The sequence below is a fragment of the Helobdella robusta genome (assembly GCF_000326865.2).
Source record: "Helobdella robusta unplaced genomic scaffold HELROscaffold_35, whole genome shotgun sequence".
In the NCBI taxonomy this organism is placed as follows: domain Eukaryota; kingdom Metazoa; phylum Annelida; class Clitellata; order Rhynchobdellida; family Glossiphoniidae; genus Helobdella; species Helobdella robusta.
The window spans coordinates 1,874,949-1,884,302 of record NW_008704704.1 but is presented as its reverse complement, the minus strand read 5'-3'; the positions used below and the strand labels follow the sequence as shown (position 1 = coordinate 1,884,302).

Genomic DNA, 9,354 nt, shown 5'->3' with positions numbered 1-9,354 from the left:
ACATGGTTAATGCCTGTTCATTGTTAACTAAAGCATTCCTTATGTAAGTTTCCATTGATATAATGTGATCTATTGTTGATCTACCTTTTCTTCCACCGCATTGGGTATTTGTTATTATGTTATTTTTGTTGAGATACCAGATTAATCTATTGTGAATTATTTTCTCGAAAATTTTGCATGTACAACTGGTTAAGGATATGGGTCTATAGCTATCTGGTGACTCTTTGGGCTTGTCTGGTTTGTTGAAGGGGAGCACTATAGCATGATGCCAGATTTTTGGAATTTTAGAGCCTGTCCATATGTAATTATATATTTCTAAGAGTTTTTCAGCTGCTATTGATGGGATGTTTTTTAATATGTCATATGTAATTTGGTCTTTACCAGGGGAGGAGTTCCGACTGTTTTTAATTTCACTTATCATTTCCTTGAAAATTATTGGTTGGTTATAAATTTTGCTGTTGTTTGATTTGAAGTCTAGGATGGTTTTTTCTTTGCTTTCTTTATGTACTATAAAAGGATTCCTATGGTTTTTTGCTAAAGATTTATTTTTGAAGTAAGTTGCCAAAATATTCGCTACTTCCTCATCTGTTTCGTATTCTTTGTTTTGGTCCTGTATGTGAGGTAGATGAATTTTTGTTTCCCTGTTTCTAATTCTGTTAACCATTCTCCATATGATCTTCATTGGAGTGTTGCTTTTCATACTATTTACAAACTTTTTCCAACAGTTTAATTTCTCCTGTCTTATAAATTTTTCTTGTCATCGCTTTTGCCCTTTTATATTCAATTAAATTGCTTGTGGTAGGACAATTTTTAAAAATTTTTACGTGTTTAAGTTTATTTTTGATTGCTGCTTTGCAATTTTCATTGAACCATGGATTTATTATTTTTTTATTTTTGTTTTTTTACTACTGGTATTGTTTGATGGATTAGTTGCATTATTGTTTTGGTCCACACTTCCAACGAGTCTTCGGTTGTGATCTCCCATGTTGTGGAGTGGTTTATACAAAACTCTTTGAATAGCTTCCAGTCCGTTTTTTTGAAATTTAGTTGTGTTCCTCTGTCTGATCTAAGTTTTTTTAATTTTGACGATAATTGGGAAATGATCGCTACCGTGCTGATCACTGAGAACGGACCAACCAATATCATCCTTTATTGATGATGAAGCCATTGTAAGGTCTATTGTAGAGAAAGAATTTGTCTGTTCATGAAAATGTGTGGGGCCAGTAGGCTTTATTAATTGGATGGATATCCCCTTGTGTTATTATTTCTTCAATGCACTTGCCCTGTAGGTTTGTACGTTTGTTCCCCCACAAATGACTGTGACCATTGAAATCTCCAATGAGAATCAGAGGTTTGGGAAGATCATTGAGGATCTTTAGAATCTCTTCTGTTCTTGTCAATGTGTTAGGTGGCAAATACATATTACAAATGGTTATGGTTTTGTTGGTTGTTATTTTTGTTACTATTATGTTTAAATTTTGATTAATTTTAATTTCTGATTGCGTTATTGTATTATTAATATATGTTGTTATTCCACCAGCTGAATTTGTTTGAGATGGTTCAGCTGCTTTTGAGTAGTTTACATATTGTTTGATATCTTTTTGTTTATTTGCATTTAGTTTTGTTTCTTGTAAGCATATTATTTGTGGTTGTTGTTCGGCTACTAATACCTGTAGTTCTAGGAAGTTGCTTTGTATTCCTCTGATATTCCACTGTAGTATTTTGATTTCTTCTTCTGTACTGTTGCTGTTATTATTTTTTGCTTTGGAGTTTTTATCCATGTTTGTTGTTATAAGTATGATTGAGTATTTTAGTTAGGTTATGGCATGCTTCTTCTGTTTCGTCCGTTGGGGGAAAAACATCATTATCGTATTCGTTGCTGCTTATTGTTTGTTGGCAGCATGTTTTATTTTGATATTTGTGCTAGTTGTCATTATTATTTTTATTAGTTGAGTCTTTATCTTCATTCTTTTTATAAACCTTGAGTGGCTCTGCCGGGATCAAATTGCAAGATGTGCTTTTGTCAGCCTTCTGAGGACAATTTTTGGTTATGGTTGCATATGTTTTTTGCTGAGTTGTTTTTTTTAATATTTGTTTTGCTTCCGGGATGGTGATTTTATTCATGATCTTGATTTTTATTATTTCTTTTTGCTCTTTGTATATTCGGCATGATTTGTCATAGGTCGTGTGGTTTTCTCTACAGTGATAACAATTTGTATTATTATTACATGGCTTTTCTCTAGTATGAGAGTGTTCTAATTCACCACAGTTACTACAGACAACTCTTTTATTGCTACATATATTTTTATGGTGTCCATATATTTGGCATTTGGTACATCTCATCGGATTTAGAATATACTCTCTCACTTCTAGTTTCTCATAGCAAATTACCATAGTTTATGGGATTTCATGTGTTTGAAAGGTTAGGATATAAGTGTTGGTTTTAATAAGTTGTTCATTTTTTTTAATGGTGATGCTTTTAACATCTACTACTCCTTGATTTTTTAGTTCTTCTTTTATTTCCTGTTCAGAACAGTTTTTTAATGATGCTGTTTTAATTACCCCCATTGAAAAATTTAAAGACCTATGAGGTGAACATTTTACATTTATGGTGCTAATTTTTGATATTGTCTGTTTAAAGACCTATGAGATGAACATTTTACATTTATGGTGCTAATTTTTTATATTGTCTGTATTTTTTCTCTTTGTTTTGCGTTTTTAACTTTTACTATTATTTTATTTCTTTCAATTTTTATATTATCTACGTCTCCTATTTGTGCATAAATCTCTTTTTGAACACGGAAACAAGTAAGTTCAGTTACGTCGTTGTCTTTTTCTGCTTCGATTACATAGAAGACTGGACTTACCTGAAATGTTTGTTCTTCATATGTTGGTTCAAGTGAAGAGACTCTTGCTCTTTTGGAGGTACCTTTTTTCTGGGAAGGCGACATTTCCCGGTGACACAAGGTCACCTTAGAATAGGCGACTCTTCTTTTTTTAAAGCAGTATTTATAACCGAAATTATTAAAATTATTTAACTTTAAAAATAAGTTTTTATATTATTACGTATTATTATTAGGAAATTATGCTTAATACAAGCAAACGATAATCATATTTATAATTTGAAACAAACAATTATTTACCACAACGCGGGCGATAATCGAACTTGTATACAAATAACCTCAGAATAATGAACAGAATAAAATTTTACCCTCCGAAAAATGCTTGAACATGATCTATAACGCCATCTGTCTGCCTCACGTGACGTACTGCAATGTTGTTTGGGCCAGTGCGTATCAAACGACCACCAACCCCGTCAAGATGCTGATGAAGAGGGCAATGAGGGTCATCACGCTGTCCAGGAAGCAAGCGCACACCAATCAACTATTAGTCGCCACCAACAATTTAAACTTTGACAAATTAAATCTTTATTTTGTGGCAAATTTTGTTTTCAAGCAACTTACAAATAGGCTCCCATCAATTTTTAATAATTATTTCATATTTAATCAAAGTTCTAGACAAGTTAAGTATTTATTACCAAATAAATCAAAGACAAATACTCTGTATTTGCATGTTGTATACAAGGGTCCTAGAATGTGGAATCAAATTTTGAAAGATGGTTTTTGTTATAAAAATTTGTCTGCAATCTTTAAAAAGAAATTAAAACTGTTTCTGATGTTGAATGACCAATGACCAACCGTAAATCAATATAGATATGGAGATCTATTTTTCAATTTTTATTTGCGCCTTAATTGCCATTGTTTAATTCACATTTCTGTTTAACTTTTAGAACAATTTCGTTCTATATATTGCTTAAATATATAGATAACAATGTAATGTCTATCCCGTTTTTTTCTGGATAGATACCAAACATTGTTATACATAAACCATGAACCATTGTACTAACACCTAACACTCTGGTTGCTTTAATGTTAACATGTTCTACCTGTTGTTTAAAACTCAGTCAATCATTATCCCTAGATACCGAATAAAAGGTTTGGATATTATTTCGTGATTCCCAACTGTCAGCCTAATAGTTTCTACTTGTTTCCTTCCGGTAACTAGTACTGCTTCAGTTTTATGTTTTGCTAACTCCAGGTTCACTGCATACATCCATTCACTAATCTTTGCAAAAATGATATTAAACGCTAGCTCTATTTCCTCCAGATGTTTTGCAACAAAAACCACAGCTATACCATCTGCATAAGCCACAAAACTGCAAAACTGACTTCCAACGGCAGTTTCAATTTTAGTAGGTTATTGTACATTACGTTCCATAGAAGAGGCCCCAAAACGGAACCTTGTGGTACCCCTCCCGTTACGTTGTATTTTTTTGGTCCTGCATTTGTATCATATTTTAATTTTCTCTGTGAGAAATAACTTACTACCATTTCCTGTAAATATACTGGTACGTTTAACTCATCAAGGGCACGCAGGATGCAATTCCAGTTGGCAGAGTTGAAAGCAATTTTGATGTCCAAGGTAGCCACCAAACAGTAAATCATTTTTCCTCCTTTCCATCATTTTCCTGCAATAGCATCTTTGGTTTTATTAACAACAAGATTCACTGTCTAAGGTAGCCATTTTTCTTACTACCATTTCCTGTAAATATACTGGTACGTTTAACTCATCAAGGGCACGCAGGATGCAATTCCAGTTGGCAGAGTTGAAAGCAATTTTGATGTCCAAGGTAGTCACCAAACAGTAAATCATTTTTCCTCCTTTCCATCTTTTTCCTGCAATAGCATCTCTGGCTTTATTAACAACAAGATTCACTGCATCAAGCGATGATCGACCTTTTCGGAAACCGAATTGATTGTCGGTAAGATGCGGATCCACAACTTCTTCAATCCTCTGAAGACTATTATTGATGTATTCTACTTCTTTCAATGGGTCTTTAGTTGGGAAGAAGATGTTAGTGTCATCTGCATATAGAAGGTGATTTGCATCAGTTGCATGTTGAAAATCGTTCATGAAGATTATGAATAGAAGAGGACCTAAAATTGATCATTGTGGCATCCCTGATCTTACGTTAAGTTTTGTTGAGGAGTGACTTTTTATTGCCACATACTGTTCTCTAAATAACTTTTGAACCATGCACTCACTTTTCCTCTTATTCCATGTGAATTTAATTTTTTAATCAGTGTATCGTGGTTGATGACGTCAAAGGCCTTTGAGAGGTCTATGAATACACCTACAGTTAGTATCTTTACGTTAAGATTATTCATAACATTTTGTACTAATTGCAGCACAGCTTGCTCAATTGAATGCTGTGCTCTGTAGCCATATTGATTTTCATTTAATAATTTATTTATTGACAGAAATGAGGTGACTCTGACAAAAATTATTTTTTCTAGTACTTTTGAAAGTGGAGAAAGTAGAGATATTGGTCAATAATTACTTGTCTCTAATTTGCTCCCCTTTTTGTGAATTGGAACTACTCTGGATGTTTTGAAGCATTGTGGAAATATTCCTTGGACAATGGAAAGATTGTAAATATGAGTGATTGGGATGAAAATTTCTGGGATGATTTTTTTAAGTAGATAATTACCTAAAGTATCATCTGACGTGCTTTTTTTGTTGCTTAAGTTTTGAACAATGTACATTACTTCTTCTTCATTGGTGGAGTTCATATACATTGATTTACAGATTGCACTATTTATTTTTAATTTATCTTCAGTAACTGTTTGATTTTCTAACAGCTTCTCTGTGACATTGATGAAGTATTCATTGAAAAGAATACTTATTTCCTCTGGGTCTTCGATGATTTTGTCGTCAACTTTTAGCTTATTAATATCATAAATGTTTTTTTTCTATTCATTATACCGTTTATTATTTCCCATTTTTGTTTGGAGCAACTTTTTGCCTCTTCAAATTTTTGTTAAAAATAATTTTTTTCTGCCTTTCTCTTTACTAATGTAAAGTAATTTCGAAACTTTTTATATTTTTCAACATTAGCGGAGTTTGGTGCGGCGACTGCTATTTTATACCGTCGATTCTGTATTTTTGATAATTTTATTATTTCATCAGATACCCATGCTTTTTTATATTTTTGTTTCTGCCACTGCAGAGGTGCGTATGTGTCAAGAGTTTTATTGAGTATATTATAGAAATTCAGGCATGCTGTATCTATATTATTCTCGTTGTTAACTAAATGCCAATTTTGAAGTGAGAGGGTTTTTTTTAATAAAGAAAATAGATGTTTTATTAATTTTTCTACATAAAATTTGGTCATCATTGAAAGCAGTTTTAAAATTTTCTACTATTGCATAAACTGGAAAATGGTCAGAAAAGTCTGAGACTATGACTCCACTTTCGCAATGTTTATATAGGTTCGTAAATATGTTGTCGAATGAATTGGCGTTACAAGTTACTCTTGTTGGTAAATTAATTAAAGGCGAGAAACAAAATAAAAATAGTAAATTTTGGAAGTCTTTAGAATCATTTGAACTTTTGTCCAATAAATTAACATTAAAGTCGCCCACTATAACAGTTTTGTCGGCGGGTTTGATGGCGTGTAAAATCAAATTGATTTTATTTAAAAAAGGCTCAAATTTATAATTGGGTGGGCGGTATATCGAGATAACATTAGCACACCCCTAGATGAAGCATGCCCCGATTCAATGTCCACACAGAGAACGTCGACATTTTCATCATCAAATGCACTGTTATCATTTACAACATGCTTGTCATGCTTTATGAACACACCAACACCTCCGCCTCGTTTGCTTTTTCTATTTTTATATACAAAATGGTGATTATTTAACTTAATTAAATCAACTGTTTCATTGTTCAACCACGTTTCTGATATTACAATAATTTTGAAAAAGTCGTCGAAATGTTTTAATAAGATTTCTAGATTTAATAATTTATGAAACAAACTTCGAGCATTCAGATGAATGATTGGTAGGTGATTGTTTTTCATTTTATTCTTCAATTTTATTATGTTAGATAATTCTTTTACAGTGTAATATTTTGATTCTTCGAGATTCTCTTCTATGAAGTTTTTATTCATTGCTATTTTTAGTTGAAACATTTGCCGACAGGTCATTGACAACATTTGCCGACAGATTATTGAAACACCATTCGCGGACGATGATTTGGTCTGGCTAGTTTTCTGCATTCATAAACTCAGCTGAGTCTGTTTCATAAATACAAACTCTGAATGCAGGGATTGTCTGTTGAACATCGATTTTGTCAGAGTTCGTGTTTTGTGTGTTGTTCGATGTTGTAGCATGCTTTGAGGTGCGATTAAAAATTGAGTTTTTGATTGCTGAGCAACGAAGTACCTCAATTTTCAATCCATTTATGTGCTCGCTTAACTCTTTTGCAGTGCATTGTTGATCCAATCGACCAACGTAAAAAACCTTCGCCTAACCTTTTTGGCGAAGGTTTCATCGCTTTCAAATATGTTTGTTTATTAGTTTGGGTGCCTATAACTGTTTTCATATTTGCAATGTTTGTGTTGTGTGTTTTTTTCTTTGTTTTCAACATGTTCATGTTCGTCACGTGTTGAACATTCGCCACGTGTTGAACATTCGCCACGTGTTGAACATTTGAGCTCTTTTCAATTTTACGTTTTACAATCTCTGACCAGTCAGATTGCTTGCTCGATTCGGTCTTGCAATCAGATTGCTGCTTTCTTTCTACTTTTGGGCTATTGTTAATAGCTGCATTATTTACGATTTCTCGAAAGATGTTTCTTTCTTCAATAAATAGTTCTTCTAATTTTTTTAACTTTTCGTCAAGAATTTTTTAAGCTTGGAATTTTAAAAATGTTGAGAGCAGCATACTGAGGCAATTTGCTCTCAATTTTGTTGCTCAGAATAGTTTTTATTGTCAGTATTAAATTACTAACCTTGTCCTTTTTAGAATTTCCAGAACTGTTTGGCTTTATTTTATCATCTTTTTCTAAATTTAATGAATCTAGATCGCGGGTAAGTATTTTTTTTGCTAATATCTTCACAATTATTGAAATCCATTATTTCGTAAATGAATTCCGCATCGTCAATTTTGTCAGAATTATTAAATAAATAACTTAATAACTCGTTAATGCAAACCGCTCGCGACATCGTACCGAGTATGTATGTATGTATGTTAAAACCAAATCATTGACGAATGACACCAAAAGCCAAGCGTCTGACTAAATTTGATTTTATTTGCTATAACGTCACTCAACCCCGTCGGCATTCAACTCTACATTTTCCAACACACAGACGCGCAAAAATCGCTGCAGGATGCACGAGATATTATTCATAGCGAAAAAATATTCCCTACTATCGCCTGACCTAATACTGATATTTTTACAAATTCGATTGAAAAGCCCGGAGATGTTATGGTCCATGGGGCCGAGGACCTCGATACAAATCGGTAAAAACTCCATCGAGGGGAGAGCTCCGGTGTACTTTTTGACCTGGTTGCAGCCAAACCGCTTTCTTTGCTAGTAAGCTGCAGTAGCGCTCAGCAAAGGTGCCCGGAACGGTAACGTCCCACGCCAAGCACCTGCCGGCTCTCCAAGGGATCAAGGTACACCCGTCAGGGCGCTTACCGTCGTGCGCCGCAATGCCCGACGGTTCCTTTAAAACCGGAATTGAGGCCTTGGAGAAAAGTCAGGGCTTGAGGAAAGCAACTTTGTGAATGTGCGTTTATATGCTTCCTCCAAAGTGTTGCCCTGGGAAAGGTCTGTTGGTTGGATTGGAGTCGGTGGAGTACAGTGTAGGCTACTAAATTGCCGAAAAAGGGCAGACTGTAGGTCAAGCGTGGTAGATGCGGAAGATTTATAAACAATTGGTGCAAGCTGAACCACGCTTAGTAACCCCAGTTCACCCAAATCGTACCGGCAGCTGAGCCTGAGACCAACCCTTGTCGGTAATATCGACGTTACAAATTGCTGAGAGGGCCACCCGCAGAGCACCCTCAAATTCGCCCAAAATGGCCGCATTAACAAAGTTGGATGTGCGCAAAAAATACATCAATTTCGGCAAACTGAGGGCGCCGCGGATGATTGTCAGCGCGTCGTGGACCGGGAGAAGAGAGACACGTTCGAGGGCAAATCTTAGCTCAAAACGTTTTTTATTAAAAAACCTGTCCTGATGATCGCCGGCCATCATTGGAGTGCCTAAAAAATTTAATGATGAATGGGGCACTGTGGGGACATTAGCCAGCACGTGTGGCATTTGAAACGTGTCATTTACAAGTAGTTCACATTTGTTTGTGTTTAATTCAAGACCAATGATGGAAGCGCCGACCCTCAGCGACAGGAAGTCGTCCGCTAAGATGTTACCCTCTGCGGCCAAGCTGACATCGTCCAGGTAGCCACAAACAAACGCCGAGGATGACTTCGTCAACAGCGGG

At 34.8% G+C, this 9,354-nt stretch overlaps 3 protein-coding genes across 3 annotated transcripts in view; 1 reads left to right on the top strand and 2 right to left on the bottom strand.

Moving 5' to 3' along the window:
* Positions 1-1,202: 1,202 nt before the first annotated feature.
* On the bottom strand, positions 1,203-1,781 carry HELRODRAFT_175932 (hypothetical protein; the record flags this gene model as incomplete). The annotated part of the gene is made up of 1 exon (XM_009023297.1): positions 1,203-1,781. The coding sequence occupies one exon, from the start codon at positions 1,779-1,781 to the stop codon at positions 1,203-1,205; it is 579 nt and encodes a 192-aa protein (XP_009021545.1).
* A 4,100-nt stretch (positions 1,782-5,881) lies between these two features.
* Positions 5,882-8,383, bottom strand: HELRODRAFT_175931 (hypothetical protein; the record flags this gene model as incomplete). The annotated part of the gene is made up of 5 exons (XM_009023296.1): positions 5,882-6,150; positions 6,598-6,734; positions 7,379-7,737; positions 7,859-7,960; positions 8,180-8,383. 5 exons carry the CDS (start codon positions 8,381-8,383, stop codon positions 5,882-5,884), a joined length of 1,071 nt encoding a protein of 356 aa, XP_009021544.1.
* A 548-nt stretch (positions 8,384-8,931) lies between these two features.
* HELRODRAFT_175930 (hypothetical protein) overlaps positions 8,932-9,354 on the top strand; it is a gene marked incomplete at both ends in the record, with an annotated part of 1,720 nt that continues 1,297 nt past the window's right edge. Inside the window, one exon of the mRNA XM_009023295.1 lies at positions 8,932-9,040. Within this exon, the coding sequence (XP_009021543.1) occupies positions 8,932-9,040 (109 nt within the window). The remainder of the gene's footprint in view (positions 9,041-9,354) is intronic.